Source organism: Cygnus olor, chromosome 1, assembly GCF_009769625.2.
Source record: "Cygnus olor isolate bCygOlo1 chromosome 1, bCygOlo1.pri.v2, whole genome shotgun sequence".
Taxonomy (NCBI): domain Eukaryota; kingdom Metazoa; phylum Chordata; class Aves; order Anseriformes; family Anatidae; genus Cygnus; species Cygnus olor.
The window spans coordinates 195,729,360-195,751,391 of record NC_049169.1 but is presented as its reverse complement, the minus strand read 5'-3'; the positions used below and the strand labels follow the sequence as shown (position 1 = coordinate 195,751,391).

Genomic DNA, 22,032 nt, shown 5'->3' with positions numbered 1-22,032 from the left:
AAGTATTTAAATATTGGTGTCATTAAAAAAAAAAAAAAGAAGAAGAAGAAGAAGAATTTAACAGGCAGAAATACTTAATCTGCATTTGTGAGGCTGAGGAACAGGTTTAGATCATAACAATAATCTTTCTGTTGACAGTCATCACTATGTCTAGTTAAAATCAATACCTACCCAAAGGCACTGCTTCTCTGATATTGCAGGTCTTTCTAGACAGGAAAATAGTTTCCTTAACTCTTTAAAAAGACAATGCAGCAATGTAAGTGTATAACAAAGGCTCTTGTTATTTTTAATGCCTTTTGCTTCCATTGAAATTACATGCAATAAATATGAAATGCTAGCTCACTTTGTGCATGCTGAATTCAGTTTGCTAGTCTTTTGAAGCTGTGCACTTAATGGAGCATCATGACATCAGTGGTGCCACTTCTGCCACCATCTTTTACACAATAATTGTCTTCCCTAGATGCAGTAGTTTTCATTGTCTAAGCATCATTCTGGCTCAACTGATTGAGCTGGAGGTTTTTCTGCATGTCTGTTAATCACCAGTTAGATGGGGCTCACTACATTGTTACGTACTTTAATATATGTGGCTTTTAGATTTTCTCCATAGATTCAAAATTTAAAAGGTGGCATACTGTAAAACAATATGAAATATGTTGTGTGAAAATTAATGTGTATATAATGTATATATTTGGAACATGAGTCAGCAATGTGCCCTTGCCACTAAGAAGGGTAATAGTATTCTTGGCTACAGTACAAGAGAAACCTGGACATACTGGAAAGAGTCCAGCATAGGGCAATCAAGAGGATGAAGGGACTGGAGCATCTTTTGTACGAGATGTTGAGAGAGCTGGGATTGTGATTCTGTGATCCAGGTTGTTTTACATCTAAAGCTATCTACTTTATCATTTGGAACAGTATTTTACAATACAATTAGTGTCATTGTTTTCAATGAGAAAGTCTATGAAATATTAAAGACTGAATTTTGCCTTTATTTTGAAAATGTTTGGAAAAGTACTAAATTTATATCTTAATCTCATATGTACCATTTAAAAAATAAGTTTAGTGTTGTACTGATAAGAGTGAAAAACTGTTGCTTCCCCTTTTACTAACAAAGGACCAAAAGAGTTAAGGGATTTTAAATTTGTCTTTTATTACTTTTCTTCCATGTATTTGATCAGAAGAATCCTTTGCTAACTTCTTCTCAGTTATATCAGGTCATTATAGGCACTGAAACATTCAGAAAACAATCTGGAGATCAAGGAAGCAGTAAAGTACCTCCAAAGGCACTTTATTCATTTTCCTTTAATGTCAGATATCTACACTTATAGGCAGCTACAACTGATATAATTGTTTAGATTCCTTACTTAATCTACTGCATTCCTAGCATGCAATTCATTTATGTCAAATTGACATAGGTCAAATGAATCAGGTCTTTGAAGTGTCTATTTCTTTGCATTGTCTTTATGGGAAGATTAGGATGACTGGATCAGATGTAGCTATCAGAAAACTGAATCTCACACTAATTCAACACGCAAATGTTGTTTTTGTGGTGGCATGTTAGAAGAAGAGAACTTGTACTCTCTCATCTGTATTCCAAGCAAAAAAATACTCCCAAAGATTACGGATAACAATTTAAAATGTTGTTCTATTACATTCAAAATAATTTGTGTAAAAATTAATACAAAGGAGGGATTCTCAGCATTAACAGTATCCTGTTACCTCAAAGTAGAATCATATATGACGCTCCTCATTGACCAGTTATGTTTACTTAGTTGCAGGAGTGTACGTTTTACTTTTGCTTGCATTTGATTCATATTTGGTAGACCATAAGCATTTGCGATATACCTGTGTCTGAATCAGTAAGCATAAATATTCTAACATGTCTTTTTACTTGGTTTGAGCTTATTCACAGTTAATTTTAAACTACAATCGATGCTTGTATTGTTAACTGGAAACATGTAATAGTTAGTGGTAACTGACTTGGATAAATGAAAGTATGCTATCACATAGTTGTTCTTCTCAATAATTTGCAATTAGACTGACAAAAATCCCATTTCATCTTCTTGGAGTGAAATGGGTTATAAGGAATTAAGCAAAATAGTTTATATGAAATTACATTGATAACATAGATGTACATTGATAACATAGATGCAATTCTCCTCAGATGTTTAGGTACCACCTCCTTAAATATCAGTCCTTCAAATGAGGCTTCTTCAATCATTGTTAAAGTGATACCACTTCAATAATCTTGTATCATTTTCCTATTCTTTCCCACACATCACTACTTTCAATGTTATTTCTTCTTCATCTTTTCTAAGAGTATCTCTTGGTTTGCTATGTTTTTGTATGATTTTGCTACGATTTATGCATAAAAACTATATTAAAAAATAATATTCCAAAGATGTATTCCTTCATTTATATCAGTTGCATAAACCTACTGATTTGAAGGGAACCATTCCTAGGAATGAACTTAAAAAATCACCCAATGTTAATTTGTAGGATCTGCTAGACTCACTAGCAGATTGCTTCAGAAGCTCAGATATTTTCTTTTAAGAAAAGGAAATGAAGGAAAAGTTTTCGTTTTCTTACCTTTATCTACTCCGAATGTTTTTTCTTAGGCTTAGGCATTTATCACTGCAAGATATTTTCTGTAATGCAGATTAATCTCATAACCTTTTCTCTAAAGCCTTTCAGATTTGTCAATCCCTTTTTACACATATTTCACCAGAAAAACATATCATACTTATGTAACAGAGAAATTTTCAAAGGACCTGATATTCAGACAGGAAAACCTCAGCCCTTTTTGTCAAAAACAACTATAACTTTTGGAGGGGTAGGGAAGACAAACTACTTTTGTAATATATAGTGGTAACCAGCTAGAACCTGACCGGTATGAATAAGATATTAATCCTGATATATTACAGATTCACATACTCAGAATTTGACCCATTACTTTTTGTTAGTAAGGTTCTTCAACTGTGTCAGGTCCATTGTGCCCTATATTCAAAAATATATTCAAAATTGCCCTATATTAAAAAAAAATAATAATTCTTTCAGAACCTCTTAGGTTACTTACCTGCTTATTCTAAGACATTCAGTGATTATCTAGTAATATTTCTGCAGAAAGCATAGTCCTGTAAGTACTTCATCTGCAGATTTTTTTTTTTTAATTATTTTTCCTTCAGTATTCACTAATACCCAATTCATTCTGTACATCGTTTCATAATATTAAAACTTGACTAGCCACTTTCATATTTTTCATTTCACAGCCTCTAATTACGAGGCCCAATATGTCTTAGTCCAATATAAAGTCCAGACGTTATTTTCAACGTATAGCCACTTTTGCGGAAGTGAACTTTCAATTTCTTCATACAGTGTATCCACCACAGCAGCTTGTATTCTTCCCTTGCTGACAAAAATACATTATGTATTTATTCTAATCTACCAAATGCACACCATATATTTGAAATGGCTCAACTTCGTTTTAACATTTTTCCCCATGTCCTTTTTTATGTCTGTCTCTGAATGACTGTAGCAGCTGCTTTATAGTAGCTTACTACAAGACCAGTTCCTAACGTTTGATTTCTCTAACAGGATTTTTCCTATTACACTGAGAATTTATGCATTCAGAACTCAAAACTTATCTGGTCTAAAAATTATTTTTTATACCTCTCCGTAGTTGATTTTGCCCACAGTACTTAATACCTGTGTCATAGAGCCTAGTGTTCTTTTGTGGCAAAGCTTTGTCTAAATAAAGCCTTTGATCATGGTCAGTCATGGCTTTAAGACTTAACAAGCACTGCATAATGTATTTGGAGAATTGTATGAGAAAGTATAGTTCTATGATAGGACACCCAGACCTGTCTTGTGAGCAAATTCAGTTAATTTGTACAGAAATATCTGCCTTTACGGATTATTATTTTTTTCAAGTTTTGCATGCTACTGTGTTTACACGTGACTACAGACTTGGTTAGCATGAAAAACGTTTGATTCTCTCTTGCATGCTATGTGGGCAGCAGTCCATATGAGAAGAGAAGCTGACCTGCAATTCTTCCGTGCTGCACTGCTAATACTGCCAAATTACTCATAACTTCCAAACCTACAGTTTTCCCAGATTTCATTGCACTTAGTTTGAATATCAGAAGTCTGTGTCAGCAGGAACATACTTGGTGGTAATTTGTTTTGCCCTAGGAAGATCAGTTAAAAACAGAAGTAGTTTTTAAAGAAATCAATCCATATTGTAGAGCATCTGACTGACTTAGTTCAGGAAAAATAATTTACTTTTATTTCTGTTGATCAACTGACAATAGCATATAATTGATACAAATGATAAGAAGTTTAAATGATGAAATGAAATATTGAGGGATTGTTGTCTGAAGTACATTTCTAAAAGATTGTGATCACTTTTTTTTGTGCAACTATTAACTAGCAGTATGCATAGTATTAATGCATCTGTGTCTTAATTCAGTTTCTTATATACATATCAGGTAGGATATAATTTTAATTAAAGGAGTAAGTATCAAGAAAAACGGAGAGGAGAGGAGAGGAGAGGAGAGGAGAGGAGAGGAGAGGAGAGGAGAGGAGAGGAGAGGAGAGGAGAGGAGAGGAGAGGAGAGGAGAGGAGAGGAGAGCACTGTGAAATCACTTGTCTTGAGTGGAGTCAGAATATGATATGTCATACCTCACAGAAATTGTGTCTGCCAGCCTCCTGCTGTTACCTGAATCTGGACAGTTGTGACAGTCATGCCATTCCCCTAGCTTTAGATGTTAACTTCAGTTCTCAGATAATATGTTTCTCCTAGTTCATGCACACAGAACTTGCAATTCTGAAACAAAACCTCCACTTACACAAAATATTACTTAATCAGAAATATATATATATATATATTATTAAACATCTCTACATTGTTATCTTCAAAACTGGACCCTGGTAGGGCAGACTTTCCTTCAAGGAAGGAAAAGTCACATATAGCTGAAGAAAGTTACTATAAATGAAATAGAGCTGGCAATATATCCTTGAATGTTTGGAATGAATTTAATTTAAAAAAGTGACTAAAAGAGAAAATAAGAAAAAATGAAGGAAATACTTGTAAGTACAAAGGAAAAAGTAAGAAAGCAGAATTGTAAATAACGTATATAGAATTTTGATAGATTAGTATGCTACTCAGTGACAGGAAAGAGTATTAAAAAGGGAGAGAGAATATGATGAAAAAAAACTCTTTGTTAGAGATAAGGACAGGGAGATCATTCATCAATTACCATCATGGGCAAAAACAGACTCAGCATAGGGAGATCAATAGAATTTATTGCCTATTACTTACAAACTAAAGCAGTGAGAACAAACGGCAAGCTTCCTCCTTATCCACCCCCTTACATGTCTTCCCCCTGAGCAGTGCAGGGGAACAGGGAATGGGGACTGCAGTCAGTCCATGACACTTCATCTCTGCTGCTCCTTCACGGTCACTCTCTGCCCCTGCTTCATGTGAGGTCCCCCCCTTGGGATGCCATCCTTCCAAAAGTGATCCTTACTGGGTCTGTACCACAGGGTTCATCCGTCAGGCGCAAACTGCTCCAGCACGGGTCCCCCACGGGTGGCAGCTCCCCCCAGACCCCCTGCTCCTGCGTGGGCTCCTCTCCACGGGCTGCAGCTCCGGCCCGGGGCCTGCTCCTGCGGGGGCTCTCCATGGGCCACAGCCTCCTCCAGGCCACATCCACCTGCACCACCGGGGGCTCCTCCACAGGCTGCAGCGTGGAGATCTGCTCCATGTGGGACCCGTGGGCTGCAGGGGTACAGCCTGCTCCACCAGGGGCCTCTCCACGGGCCTCAGGGGAACTTGTGCTGCGTGCCTGGAGCACCTCCTGCCCTCCTGCTGCACTCTCCTTGGGGGCTGCAGGGCTGCTCCTCTCTCAGCTCTCACCCCTCTCTCCCAGCTGCTGTAGCACAGCAGATTTCCCCTTCCTCCAATCTCCTCTCCCAGAGGCCCAACCAGCATCACTCATGGTTCAGCTCTGGCGAGTGGTGGGTCCCTTTTGGAGCAGGTTGGAGCTGGCTCTGATCTGACCTGGGGCAGCTGCTGGGCTCTACTCACAGAGGCCACCCCTGCAGCCACCCTGCTACCAAAATCTTGCCAAGTAAACTTAACACAGATCCTAAATGAAAAATCATGAATGTAATGGGTGAAAAAGTCTTGAAAATTGAAAAATAGTATTCCTTTTTAACAGGTACAGAATAGTTAATAAAGATTAATTCTCTTATTTGCATTTATAAAAAGATGGGATTCACATAAGGGTACTGAAGGAGCTGGCAGAAGTGCTCTCCAAGCCGCTTTCAATAATTTATCAACATTCCTGACTAACCATTGAGGTCCCAGCGGATTGGAGGTTAGCAACTGTGATGGTCATCTACAAGAAGAGCAGGAAGGAGGATACAGACAATTCCAAGCCTGTCTATCAGTCTACCTTGGGTGCCAGGGAAGGTCATGGAGCAGATAATTTTGACTGCCATCACATGGCATGTACAGGACAAAGAGGTGATCAGACCCAGTCAGCATGGGTTTATGAAAAGCAGGTCCTGCTTGACTAACCGTATCTTCTGTGTTAAGATAACCTGCTTACTGGACAATGGAAAGGCTGTGGATGTCGTTTACTTGGACTTTAGCAAAGTATTTGATGCTGTTTCCAACAGCAGTCTCCCAGAGAAACTGGCTGCTCACGGCTTAGATGGATATACCAGTCATTGGGTAAAAAACTGGCTGGATGACTGGTCCGAAAGGGTCATTTTGAATGGAGTTAATTCTGGTTGGCAGGTGGTCACCAGTGTAATTCTTCATGGATCAGTACTGGGGCCAATTTTATTCAATATTTTTATCAATGATCTGGATGAGGGGATCAAATGCAAACACAGAAAATTTGTGGACAATGCCAATTTAGGTGGTAGTGTTGATGAGCTTGAGGGTAGGAAGGCTTTGCAGAGGAATCTGTATAGGCTAGGTCAATGGGCCGAGCTGAATTGTATGCCATTCAGCAAGGGTAAGTGCCAGGTGCTGCACTTGGAACACAATAACCCCAGGCAGCGGTACAGGCTTGGGGAAGAGTTGCTGGAAAGGTGTCTAGCAGAAAAGGAGCTAGGGGTGCTGGTCAACAGCCAGCTGAACATGAGCCAGCAGTGTGCCCAGGTGTCCAAGAAGGCCAATGGCATCCTGGCCTTCATCAGAAATAGCGAGGCCGGCAGCACAAGGAAGATGATTGTCCCCTTCTGCGTGGCTCTGGTGAGATCACGTGTCAAATACTGTGTTCAGGTTTGGGCCCCTCGCTACAAAAAGGCTATTGAGTTGCTCTTGCCTGTGCAGAGAAGAAGAAAGCAGCTGGTGAAGGGACTAGAAAACAAGAATTATGAGGCGTGGCTGAGGGAACTGGTGTGTCTAGCCTAGAAAAAAGGAGACTGAGGGGAGACCTCATCATTCTTTACAACTACCTGAAATGAGGTTGTAACAAGGAGACTGGCAGTCTCTTTTCTCAGGTGGCAAGTGATAGGACATGAGGAAATGGCCTCAAGTTGTGCCGGGGAGGTTTAACTTGGATATTTGCCAGAATTTCCTCATGGAGAGGGCGGTTAAGCACTGGAACAGGCTTCCCAGGGAAGTGGTAGAGTCCCCATTCCTGGAGGTTTTTAAGAGACATGGGGACATGGCACTAAGGTATATGGTTTAGTCGTGGAATTGGTAGTGTTAGGTTGATGGTTGGACTTGATGATCTTGAAGGTTTTTTCAAACCTAACTGATTCTACGATTCTCTCTATTTCTTATCTCCAGCAGAATAGTTTATTTTTGTTATAATTAATTGCATTATGGTACCATGTGTTAGCCCCCTTTATGGATTTGTAAATAGTTTGTGATAGGAAATTAAGAAGGTATAGAAAGATATTTTCTGCTTAAAATATAATACAGTTAGGCATAGACAGCCAGGTGAAGTATACAAGTAACAGGATGTTACTACTATATAAACCATCTATTTTGAATTGTTATAATTCATAAAATAATCACAGATATAAAAATGTCATTATGCCAGGGAAAATAATGTTCTTTTAGTTTAGTATTCCTTTGCATTTTCTAGTGAAAAAAGTAGTTCCAGGCTAATTAATCAATAGTCTGTACATTATAATTAATCCTGGCAGCAAGTTTGAAGAAAATTCTTGTCTTCTTACAGCAATATGCGCAAAGACCACCATTGTTCAGAGTTTCTTACATCACTTCTTTTCTGAAGAAAAACAAAAAACAAAAAACAAACAAACAAAAAACCCTCTTCTTAGTATATTACACAAATTCTTAAAGAAATTTATCTAAAATATATGAAAATACAGTATCCTGTCTCTTTTTTCTTCTTCATATTTTCAGACAGGAATCTTTAAAATTTCTCCTGTGCTCCTTCTCATCATTTGTTGGAACTGCCTCAAAACATATGTATAATTACCACCTTATTTTACACAAAATCCGTCCTTAAAATTCTTCATTAGGTCTGAGACACAAGGTGGTGCACAGGTTTAGAATACATCATTGTTTCTCGATATTCCCTGTCTTTCTCTTGTCTCTCATTACATACTTTCTCAGTAACTTCTTTAAAGGTTTAAAAAAAAAAAAAAAAATTCAGGTTATGTCAAACTGATGATCCATGAAGGATTTAAAAGCTTTCTGGTAATAAATAATAGCAACAGCAATGGTAATAAGCATGATACATTCTGAAGCACTTGAATCTGGCCCTTATTTTATCACCTGAAAGTCATATGGTAATATGATTTTTCAAAGTTCGAGGTTTATGATTTTCTCATTAAGTGTGGTGAGATGATATTTCTGTCATGGCAGAAATTTTTTTGACTTAGTCTTCTTCCTTTCACACTGTTTCTAGCTAACATCTTCAGCATTAAAATTTACTCTGAGGTCCAAAGACTGTCTCTAATAATAAAGCTCCACCTACTTAAACTGCATTCCTAGAAAATAATTGTATGTCAATACAAAATGATATAGTAATTTCTTTGGACATCTTGGTATTCCATGACTGTTGTAGTTAATTCATCCAACTTAAAAGTTCCCTATGCAATCATACATGTCATTTCTTCTTAATACCTACCTTTCATTCTTCTATTGCCTGTGGTTATGGATTGCTAAACACAACATTTATATTTCCTGTTGTTTAGAGTGTACAGTTAAGCAATGCTTTTTGATTTAGATTATAATGGAATTTTGAAAAATAAGTTTTTAATGGAATTTCTTTCCCTGTAAACCTTACATTTTTAAAAGAGCTACAGTTCCAGCTCAAGGTTAAGTTCTTAGTCCTGTCTTTCATATACAAGGAAAAGCAGCGACAATGCAATGATTATATTTGTCCTTGGCCTGACAGAAGAATTTTACTTTGTGTAGAGCTATTTTTTACCTTATTAGAAAGAATGTTTCCTGCTTTATACTCTTCTTTAGGTGTCTTTAGCATGTGCCTTTAAACACTGTAATATATGTCATGCCCCTTTTAAACTCCATGATAAATTTGCACATAAAATAGTTTAAACTCAGAGAATTGGATTGGAAGAGGACATTGCTCTACATTTGTCAAATTTCTACTTTAAAAGTAAATTGACTGGTTTAAGTCACTGATAATGAACTACAGAGCCCTCCACAGATTTCACGTGAGGTTACCAAGCAGTAATCACCCAAACACAAAATTATTTTTTTCATTTTTAACTTGATCTTAATTTTATAACAATCATCAGTGGACAGTTGTCTGGGCCACAAAAAGATGTCCCTTTTAATGTTTACATCAGCAACACCCAACTGATGAACACAGGATTGAATTATCCCTCCTATGCAAAAGGCAAACCACACTGGAGGTGAATTGGAAGGATAAAAAGAGTTGAAGGTACTCCAACTTTTGTATGAGTTCTGACAATGTAACTTAACAGATCTTAATGTAACTGACTCTCCTTTTCCTATTCTTGTCCTCACATGTATCATCTACTAACAGAAAAATACTTATTAGATCCCCTTTGTAAGTGATCCTTTTCCTCCTTTATTTAGTTGTTTATTTTGCTGCTAGTTCTGCACTGCTTTTCTGTTTCTTTTACTGCCTTGATATTTTTCTCATTTGTTTTCCATTACTCCTTTCACTTTCCACTGAAGTGTTTTGTTGTCTGCTGGTCTTCCTTAAAGAGATACTCTTGCTGGGGTAAATGTCACTCTCCCATAACGCACATCAATACACATTTGTGTTCTGAGAGAAACTCATACTTCAGCTCCTTTCAGAAGAATGGGAGTAGCCACTGCAGAGAGAAACATACTGTCCAGGAGATGTTTTGTAACAGAGATTTGAATGCTTTTGCCAAACTTGTAAATTCTGTCAAAGATCAAGGAATGCACTGAACTATTTACATCTGAAGTAGGACATCCAGAAAGTGTTACACTATTAGATTTAGCGTCTTGTGATGTTCACTGCCTCTGGAATTTCTGTACTCTTTCTCTCCCATAGTGGACACCACTCCCATGTCACAGGTTATTCTCTAGTGACACTGCACAAGATTTATTGAATTGCAATATTTATTTATTTAGCAAAAATATTATTGTGATACTCCTCCCCACATGCACACTCCATCCTAAAATGTTCTTTGCATTTTTGGCAGATATGTAGCTAATACTATCTTCATATTAGAAATGGTGACTGACTTTTTCAAAGAGGCAAAGGTTGTGCCTTTGCCACATGTGAGCATGTTAAAGAATATGTAAGCCAGGTAGCTAATACCCCAGAAACTGTTTTGAAAATATACACTAAGTGTTATCTTTGCCACTAGCACTGAGGTAAGTGTAAATAAATCTAATCATTCTTGGCATAAAATAAACTCCTGTGGAGCACAAAAAAAGCATTTTCTTATCAAACAACCAAGTACATCATCATAATATGAAGGATAAATTCATTCTGTATGGGGCTGTCTGAAAGAGAGTTAGAGGTTTATGCTGTAGTAAGAATGATGTTATGATGTAGTAAGAACTGATAACTGTAGTAATAGATAGAAGTAGTAAGAACTGATAGCTGTATTCTGCCTCACCATTTCTTTTCTTTTATTTCTGTTCAGAGTTTTTAGAGTGAAATGATAGGGTTTTGAATGTGTTTTAAATAACTGTATCTCTCTCTCTCATTTATTTATTTGTTTGTTTGTTTTTTCCCCCCAATATGTCCACATATGAAATGTCTGAGATTACAGAACATGTATACAATTTCTCTTTCATTTGATTCTTCCGTGCTGGACTTATTATTTCAACACGGGGAAACTGCAAGCATGAACCTTCCTGTGTCCTTCCTTTTAAGCTTTTGTACATTTATTTGTTTTACAACTAAATCTCTGCTTTTATATCTTTGAATCCTTTCTTCTTCCACTACATACTAACAAGAAATCCAATTCTGAATTAACAGCCAATAAGGGATGAAATTCAAACATTGTAATTTCCTTCCTTCTTTAGTTTGAAATTAACCAATCTTGAAATTGGTTGAAAAGAGAAGGAAATAAAAAAGAGAGAAAAAAAAAAAAAGAATATTTGCCAATCACAGTGTGAAGACAAGGAAATTAAAATAAAACAAAAAATATTCCTTACTTTGGCTATAGCCAACTGGAAAATAACATTTATTCATCTGAGGAAAATAATAGCAACAATTAGAAATATACTTCAGTAAAAATGAAATTAATTTAAACTTTTACTTTGCCTATGGAAGTTACAATTTAGATTTTACAAATTTCCCTTATTTCATGGTGACAGGCTTCCAGGTTGTGCATCATAGGAAGTAAAAATTTAATGGCAATGATGAGAATATATAAGCACGTGAGACATAGGATTCCACGCTGAAATTAAAATGTTTTAGCTTCCAGAAGAAACACTTAAATTATCATTTTTTTCATGAAAGTATTTTTTTTTCCAAAATTAAAGACATTTAGAAAAATAATTTGATATTTCAAATTGATTTTGGAATTGAAATCAAAAGACTGAAGATCATTAATTTTAAACCAGAACATTTCTGAAAACTCCGATATTTTCACATATACAACAGATCACGGAGATAGTCTATGAAAACAAATCTCAGAGAGTTTTCCTAGAAATAGAAAAAATCACTTCCTTGTCCTCCTCTCTCTATATACATTGTAGAGAATCTGTCCTTACACTGGTATGAATTTTCACTATTGAACTGACAATATTTATGTTTGTTTAGCTATTTAATTCCCTGTACCAAGTGTTTTTTTTTTTTTTTTTTTTTTTTTTTTTTCCTTTTCTTTTCAGAATGCATATAGCAGATTTTCAGTATGAGTTTCAGGTAGTCAGTAGTGCTAATATTCTTTTCTGGTGTCAGAGAAATACAAAATAGTGTCAATTTTTGTTTTGTTTTGTTTTGTTTTTTCCCCCAATGCTTCAAAAGGAAGTATTACTGTGATAGTATCTATTCCAACATATAGATAAATAGCTTACGTATTTCTCCCAGAGGAAGGAAAGTCTGGTGTCAGAATATCTCCTCAAAACTTGCTGAAGCCATGACATATTAATTTGAGTTTTGTTCATGTTTTAAATTCAGTGAGGTCTGTTCATGCATACAGTCTGGAGCCTTCAAAGTATGTGAGAAGTAAATCAAACAGGATGCTTTAAGGCACCCATACGGAGAAGATTCATCACATTTTTCTTGAGAAGGAGGGCTAAAAGAATAATTTTACGGAAGTTCAGTGACATTCTTCTCACCTGAAAAATTGCCCTTGAAAAAAATCTTTGAGGACACACACTGTTTTTACAAGGACTTGGCAATAATGCATTTTAAAAGTTTATTATATTCCTAAACTGTGCATTAAAATGAAAGTTAAGCATTGGTTTGTTAACAGATAGCAGAAAATATTTGTTGATGTATCTGCTTTCTTTTAGAAATATACAGAACTTAACACAAGCATACATAAAGTTATAGTCCCTGAGTCACATGACAATGGAAACCAGACATTTCCTAACTAAGAAAACTTCATTGCAAGCTGTGCTCCCATCCAAAACAACTGGCTATGCAGGACTATACCAGCCCACTACTTTCTAAATATAAAATAATAATATTTGCATTCCTGCAGAATCATTAGGTGACATTTTAAATGAAATTACACCAGATTGTATTATAACCCATTATGGTCTTATTCTAAAATACAAAGTAATATTTAATTAACTATTGCCTAGCAAAATTTTGTATAGTTTCTGAAGCCCATACATCTTTTCCCCATTCAAATATTATTAATGAAACAAGAACACTTATTTATTTTGGCCAAAGACAGGGCACATTTAGATACATTTAAATTTTAGGCTTCTGCCTATGCCTAAGAAATCTTTTAGAGATGTGAATAGGCATTCTGAAAGATATAACTCTCTTTCTACTTAAAAGTGTACCTATTCCACACTATGAAAACCATTAAATCATCAAACCATATTACTTTTGAAAATCGTTGAACTTCAATTTTATATCCTGCTAGGTATGGCACAAGATGTGGAGCTCCAGCACCTGACAGAAAACTGAGTGCAGTTAAGAAAGTAATAATTCTGCTCAACCTAATCAAACTGTTCGGTGCTGCTTAGCTCATACCAGCACCTTGGTCTACACTCAGAAATGAACAGGTACAGCAATAGGTCCATGAGAGATGCCCAAGCTCATTCAGTTCATATTTAGACACCTCATTTTGTGTCTGCTGAAACTTCTGTGTCCTTTTCAAAGATATCTGTGGGTACCACTAACTCAGTTATCTTCCCCTTGATCCACATTAGAAAGAAACGTACCTAGATCTATGAGTGAATAGAGGCTTTAATAGCATCGCTGTCACTGGGGAAGATGAAGGTGAAAAAATCAGTGTGATGTCAGAACTGTCATATTTGTTCTGCTACAGATAAGCATGCTACAGCATAGCTATCCACCTCAAAAGTGAATACAGATCCAGTGTTCCCTGAGGTAAATACAGTAGTTAGATATTCTGGTTGAGGGGCTTTAAAGAAACACAGTGAACTGTTCATAACAGCACCCTACAGCCTCATTCAAAAGTTTTTGTATGAAAAATGAAACATTCCGTATTCAGCTGCTGGAGGGAAACTTATGGAGGGAAAATATATTTACCCACAACTGGATTATGCTTACAACACTAAAGACATCAGTAAAAATGTGTTTAAGAAGAATAAAGCTATGGACCAGATTTGGTTTTAGCACCTATTCAGTTGATATTCCTGTCTACCCATTACAATGTGTTGTGCACTCTCCAGATGACATGTTAACAACAGTCGTCAGTCTGGATGTTGGACAAGGTGTTCTCTCCACGTTCATTTCTTTTTTCACTGTACATGAATGATTTCTACTGGTGAAAAAAAAAAAGTCACAAACAGGATATTTAAAAGAGAAACAAAAGCACTATTAAATATTTTTTAAACGATATATGTACATATTGTCTGATAGCTTTCCTTTAACACCATGTCCAAGTGTGCTAAAAAGAGTAATAAAGTGCTGATGCAACAAGGATTCCTTTGTAATGGGAATATATTTATTTTTCAAGGCTCTCCTATTATAGATTAAGATATGAAAAAAGGAACTGTCAGCTTTAGAAGAAGAAGTAAATCATAAGTCACAGAAGCCACATTTTTTTTTCTGTAACTAAAATGCTGTTTTTCTTTTGTTTTGTTTTGTTTTTAATAGATCTGGGGAATTTTAGTGGTCGGACAAGAAGTGCTGTCTCCGTACGTGAAGGTCAAGGAGTTGTTCTGATGTGCTCCCCTCCACTTCATTCACCAGGTACAGTAGGCTGCAGCTTGTATGCACATTGGTTTTTCATATTATGCTCATCATAGGATGCTCGGCATTGTTGATAGAATGTGTATTTGATTGTGGAACTTAAAGATGGAATATACACAGTTCTGCTGACAGTTCTGGAGTACCAAAGGAGTAATTAAAGCTCATACACTACAAATGTCACTGAATAGCTACAAGATTTCCCCTATAAGAATGTCTTATTCCCAATATAAAGTTCAATGTAGCAATATTCTCCATACTAGCAGTGGTGAATTATAGAATCATAGAATCATTTAAGTTGGAAAAGAATTCTAAGATCATCTAGTCCAACCTTTAACCTAGCACTGCCAAGTCCAGCATGACACCATATCTTTAAGCTCTACATCTAGATATTTTTGAAGACCTCCAGGGATGGTGACTCAACCACTTCCCTGGGCAGCCTATTCCAATACTTCACAACCCTTTCAGTGAAGAAATTTTTCCTAATATCCAACCTAAACCTCCCCTGGTGCAACTTAAGGTCATTTCCTCTTGTCTTATCAGTTGGTGCTTGGGAGAAGAGACTGATCCCCACCTCGTGATAACCTCCTTTAAGGTAATTGTACAGCATGATAAGGTCTCCCCTGAGCCTCTTTTTCTCCAGGCTAAACAAACCCAGCTCCCTCAGCTACTCCTCATAACACTTGTTCTCTAGACCTTTCAGCAGCTTCATTGCCCTTCTTTGGACACATTCCAGTACCCTGATGTCCTTCTTGTAAGGGGCCCAAAACTGAACACAGTATTCAAGGTGCAGCTTCACCAAAGCTGAGTACAAAAATATATACAGCCTTAAGGTCACAAATTTTTTCTTATTTTAAAAATCTTCAGAAATTATTTCAAATGTCTGTGTTGACATACAGTTGAATACAAATTGGCTTTTGTTTTCAGAAGTACAGCCATGATTTTGGTTGCTTCTACTTATTGTATAGCTTAGTTTCCAGTACAACAGCATCATTGCTGGAATCCAGAAATATCACAAATCCCATGAAATGTCTGTGAATTTCCAAATGAAACTGTAAATATTCCAGAGAGGTTACGTTTTTGCTTTTCAGATTGGTACTCCTGCAATGTCTGCAGATAGCTAAGTATGTCTTTATATTTGCATAGCATATAATACCTGGAGACAAGCACTAGACAGAATATCTTCTTTGCAAATAGGTGCAGTGTAGACCACCCTTTTCCTCTTTGGGAAGTAAGGTTTGTACTGAGGGTATTTTTCCTTCCTTCAGAGTTGAGTTCTGGAAATAGTCACATTCCAGAGGGAAGAGGTGTAGAAAAGAATATTTCCTCTGCATTTCTATCAGAGAGATGTGTTCTATTTATATTTATTCTAGCATTATTTTTATTACTGTATTATAATTATCAATGTAATTAACAGTTGTTTTCTTCTGGCCATCTCTGCTTTTCTGTCTTCTGAGTATATTGCCTTGTTATGGTTGCCTTTATAATCTATTTTTAAGTTTGACACTACCATCTGTATATGTAGTGCATTAGGAACAAGCAAGAGGAATTAAAAGCCTTGCCTCAGTGCCAGAGCTAAAACATCATTGGTATAAGTGAAAACTGGTGGGAAGAGTCCTGTGACTGGTGTGTTACAATGGACAGTTACAGGCCCTTCAAAAGGGACAGGCAGAGCTGGCAAGGTGGGGTGGTGGTGCTGTATGTAATGGAGGGGCTAGGCTATATGGAGCTTGCAGCCGGCAATGACACTGTTGAGAGCCTCTGGGTAAGGATTAAGAGACAAGCAAATAAAGTGGATGTCATTGTGGGAGTCTACTATAGACTACCCAGCCAGGATGACAGGACCAATGAATTAATCTTTAAAAAGCTAAGAGGTTCCTCTAGGTCAACCACTCTTGTCCTTATGGGTGACTTCAACTTGCCAGACATGAACTGGAAAAACACACACAGATGGTACAAACAGATCCAGGAGATTCCTAAAACACCTTTGAGGATAACTTCTTGGTACAGGTACTGAGGGAGCTGACTAGGAAAGGTTCCCTCCCCTCTAGGTGTGTTACTTGTAAACACAGACAGTATTGTGGGTGAAGCAGCTATCACTGGCCATCTGGGCCACAGTGACCATGAAGCAGTAGAGCATAAAATCTTTGGTGACATGAGGAAAACTGCCACCAAAACTTCAACCCTGGAAATGGGGAGAGTGGACCTCAGGCTGCTGAGGCACCTGGTAAATTCTGCTGGGAAACTGCTATTGAAGGCATTGAGGTCCATCAGTGCTGGTGAATTTTTAAGTACCACCTCTTAGGAGAACAGAAATAGTCAATTCTAAAATGTCAGAAGTCAAGGAGATGGGACAGAGGGTTGACTTGGCTGAGCAGGGATGTTCATAGAATTATAGAAGGGTTTAGGTTGGAAGAGACCTTAAAGATACTCTCATTCCAACACCCCCTTCTATGGGCAGGAACGCTACCTCCTAGACCAGGTTGCTCAAAGCCCCATCCAGACTGGCCTTGAACACTTTCAGGGAGATGGGCCATCCACAACTTTTCTGGACAACATGTTCCAGTGTCTTACCACCCTCAGAGTAAATATTTTCTTCCTTATATCTAATCTAAATCTACCGTTTTTTAGTTTAAAACCATTAATCCTTGTCCTATCACTATGTCCTGGTTTCAGTTAGGACAGAGTTAATTTTCCTCCTAGTAGCTGGCAGGGTGCTACGTTTTGGATTAGAATGAGAAGAGCGCTGATAACATGCTGATGTTTTAATTGTTGTAGAGCAGTGCTTACACCAAGCCAAGGACTTTTCAGCCTCTCTCTGTCCTGCTAGCGAGCAGGCTAGGGGTGCAGCAGGAGCTGGGAGGGGACAGACCCAGGACAGCTGACCCAAACTGGCCAAAGGGGTATTCCATACCATCTGACGTCATGCTGAACAATATATAGGGGTGGCTAGCCGGGGTGGGGGGGGGTGCCGGCTGCTCGGGGATAGGCTGGGCATCGATCAACGGGTAGTGAGCAATTGCATTGTGCATCACTTATTTCGTACACATTATTACTATTAATACTATTATTATTATTGTTGTTATTCTTTTCCCTGTCTTAATAAACTGTCCTTATCTCAACTCACAGACTTCACTTTCCCGTTTCTCTCCCCCATCCCGGAGAGGGAGGGGGGAGGGTGGGCGAACGGCTGTGTGGTGTTTGACTGCCAGCCGGGCTAAACCACAACACACTACAATCCCTGATAAAGAGCCCCTCTTGTGCTTTCCTGTAGGCCCCTTTAGGTATTGGAAGGTCACTATAAGGTCTTCCCAGAGCCTTCTCTTCTAAAGGCTGAACAACCCTAACTCCCTCAGCCTCTGTTCGTAGAACTGCTCCAGAATCATCTTGACCTGCTGGTCATGCGTCTTTTGATGCAACACAGGATTCGGTTGGCTTTCTGGGCTGCAAGTGAACATTGCCAGTTCGTTGAGCTTCACGTCAACCAATACCCCCAGGTCCTTCTCCTCGGGGCTGCTTTCAATCCATTCTCCATGCAGCCTGTATTTGTGCTTGGGATTGCCCTGATCCAGATGCAGGACCTTGCAATTGATCTTCTTCAACCTCATGAATTTTGCACAGGCCTACCTCTTCAGCCTGTCAAAGTCCCTCTGGATGGCATCCCTTCCCCTCAGCATGTCAACCACACCACACAGCTTGGTGTCATCAGCAAACTTGTTGAGAGTGCATTCAATTTCACTGTCCATATCACCAACAAAGATGTTAAATAGTGCCAGCCCCAATACTGACCCCTGAGGAACACCCCTCAGTACTGATCTCCACCTGAACATTTTGCCGCTGACCACAACTCTTTGAGTGAGACTATTGAGCCAAGTACTTACTCACTGTGTGGTCCATCCATCAGATCCATGTCTCTCCAATTTAGAGACAAAGATATTGTTCAGGACACTGTCAAATGCTTTGCACAAGGCCAGGTAGATGATGTCATTTGTTCTTCCACATTTGTTTCTTCCTCAAATGCTGTAATCACATCATGGAAGGCCACCACATGTGCCAGGCATGGTCTGTCCTTAGTGAAGCCATGTTGGTTGTTACCAATCACCTCCTTATTTTCCGTGTGCCTTAGCGTAGATTCCAGGAGGATCTGCTCCATAATCTTTCCAGGCACAAAGGTGAGACTGACTGGCCTGTAGTTCCCTGGATCTTCCTTTTTTCCCTTTTTAAAAAATGAGGGTTATGTTTCCAGCCTTACAGTCAGTGGGAACAGTGGGAACCAGAATGCCACAACTTCTCAAATATGATGGACAGTGGCTTAGCAACTTCATTTGCTGGTTCCCTCAGGACCCATGGACTTGTGCACCTTCAGCTTCCCAGCTGGTCTTGAACCTGAGCTTCTCCTACACTGTGCACTTCATCATTCTTCCAGTTCCTGCCTTTACCTTCTGTGGCCTGGGCCATGTGGCTAGAGCTCTTGTTGGTGAAGACTGAGGCAAAAAAGTCATTGAGTACCTCAGCTCCATATCCCAGGTGACCAGGTCTCCCATTTCCTTCCGGAGAGGGAATCTTCTCCAAATCCCAGATGACCAGGTCTCCCTCTTATGAAGAGGGCCCACAATTTCCCTAGTCTTCCTTTTATCACCGTTGTACCTATAGAACCCTTTCTTATTGCCCTCGATGTCCCTGGATAAATTTAATTCTAACAGGGCTTTAGCTTTCCTAACCTGATCCCTGGCTAGATTTTCTTTTAGAGCTTAGGCAAAAAAAGAAAGTGTATGGCCACTGGAGATGAGGTTGGGCAATATGGAGGACTATAGGGATACTCTTCACCGATGTAGGGAGAAAAATCATGCAGCTGAATATCTATTAGAGTTGAAGCTGTGTGGGGCAACAGATTTTTATTTATTTATTTATTTATTTAATATATATAAGTATATTAACAACAAAGGAGGACCAGAGTAAACACTGGTCCTATACTTGATGAGGCAGGTCACCTCACAAACAGGAATGTAGACAAAGCAGAGATATTTAATGCCTTTTTTTGCTTCTATCTTCAACACCAATGATGGGCATTGGGACCCTCAGAGCCCTGAGTTGGATGACCATGACTGCAGTAACAATAAACTCCCAGCCAACCCTGAACTTGCATAGGAATTGCTGCTGTTCCTGGATGCATGTAAGTCTGTGGGACCTGATGGGATTCAACCCAGGTTACTCAAAGAGCTGGATGATGTCATTGTGAGACTTCTCCCAGTTATTTCCAATAGTCTTGGGAATTTGGAAAGGTCCCAAACAGCTGGAAGCTGGCAAACATTGCTCCAATTTTCAAGAAGGAGAAGGAAGTAAGTAGTCCTGGTAATTACAAGCCTGTCAGTCTCAATTCAGTGGTAGAATTACAGAGAAGATTATTCTGGGAGTTATTGAAAAACACCTAAAGAGAATGCAGTCATTGGTCAGAGCTAACATGGGTTCATAAGAGGAAAATCCTATTTAATGGACTTAAATTCCTTTTATGACAAGGTTACCCATCTAGTTGACCAGGGAAGACAGTTGATATAATCTTTTTTGATTACAGCAAGGCTTTTGATACTGTTTCTCATGATATCCTTCTGTACAAAATGTCCAGCATACAGCTAGATAAAAACATAATACGGTGCGTGAAAAATTGGCTGACAGGTCAGGCTCAAAGTGTTATGGAAAATGGGGTGACATCAGGCTGGTGGCCAGTCACTAGTGGGATTCCCCAGGGCTCCATTTTATGGCCAGCTCTCTCTAATGTTTTCATAAATGGCTTGGATGCAGGACTTGTAGTTAAGTAAGTTTGCAGATGACACTGAACTGGCAGGAACTGTTGAATCCCTTGAGGGTAGAGAGGACTTGCAGAGAGATTTTGACAAATTAGAGGGCTGAGCGATTACGTGAAGTTTAACAAGAGCAAGTGCTGGATTCTGCATCTGGGATGGCTCAACCCTGAATACACATACAGACTGGAGGACGAGAAGATGGAGAGCAGCCCTGCAGAAAGAGATCTGGGGGTTCTGTCTGTGGCAAGTTGAACATGAGTCAGTATTTTGCCCTAGAAGCAAAAAGGACTAACCATATCCTGGACTAACCATATCCATGAAGCACAGCATTTCCAACTGGTTATGGGAAGCGATTGTCCCATTCTACTCTCTGCTGGTGCTGCCTCACCTCAAGTACTGTGTGCAGTTTTGGGCAGCACAATATAAGATGGACATAAAACTATTAGACAGTGTCCAAAGGAGGACTACAAAGATGGTGAAGGGTCTAGAGGGCAAGACATATGAGGAGCAGCTGAAGCCACTGGGTTTGCTCAGCCTAGAGAAGAGGAGAGTGAGGGGAGGCCTCGTGGCAACCTACAGCTTCCTCATGAGGGGGAGCAGCATGGGAGGCACTGATCTCCTCTCTCTGGTGACCAGTGACAGGACCCAAGGGAAGAGCATGAAGCTTCATCAGGTTGGATGCTATGAAAAGGTTCTTCACTGAGTGGGTGGTTGGGCACTGGAACAGGCTACCCAGGAAAGTAGTCATGGCGTCAAAGCTGTGGGAGTTTAAGAAGCATTTGGACAATGCTCTCAGACATATGGTCTGATTTCTGTGTGGTTCTGTGTGGAGCCAGGAGTTGGACTCGATGATCCTTGTGGGTCCCTTCCAATTCAGGATATTCTATGTTACTACAATTCTATGAATTGAGTGCATGATGTTAAGGTTTAATTAAGATAAACTGGGAAGAAGAAGTAGGTACAAAAAGTGGGAAACAGTTTCAGCACGAGAGCTCAATTCCATTTCTCCAAACAAACTGACAGTGTAAAAATAGATGGACAACAATAGTGCAGTAGTCATACACCTCTTATCATGTCATTCCACAAAATGCACTTTATATGTCATCAAAGCATTTGTAAGTTTTCCCTAAAATTATGCTGTTAAACCTATATTTAGCCAGATTCCAACTCAATGTTTTACTGTGATAAGCACATTGCTTTTGATTGTGACAAACTATTATCTTTCATTTTCATCAGTGGGCCAGCAAAAACCCTGCTGTGGAAATTCCTGTGCTTACAAAGACAATGTTCAGCTGCTTTGGTTTATATTGTTTGAGTATTGGTATGCTATGCCAACGTGAAAATTCCTTCTGAAAAAACATTTGGAACCCCTGTTAGCGTAATTTTTTCACCATAGAAAAAGTTCTGCAGTGTGGAAGAG

The 22,032-nt window shown here is 38.6% G+C and overlaps 1 protein-coding gene across 3 annotated transcripts in view; it reads left to right on the top strand.

Annotated features, from left to right (window-relative positions):
* Positions 1-22,032, top strand: part of CNTN5 (contactin 5) — a 670,764-nt gene that overhangs the window by 452,107 nt on the left and 196,625 nt on the right. For all 3 annotated transcript variants that reach the window (XM_040544184.1, XM_040544185.1, XM_040544186.1), the window contains one exon: positions 14,719-14,814. In XM_040544184.1, coding sequence (XP_040400118.1) covers positions 14,719-14,814 — 96 coding nt within the window. The remainder of the gene's footprint in view (positions 1-14,718; positions 14,815-22,032) is intronic.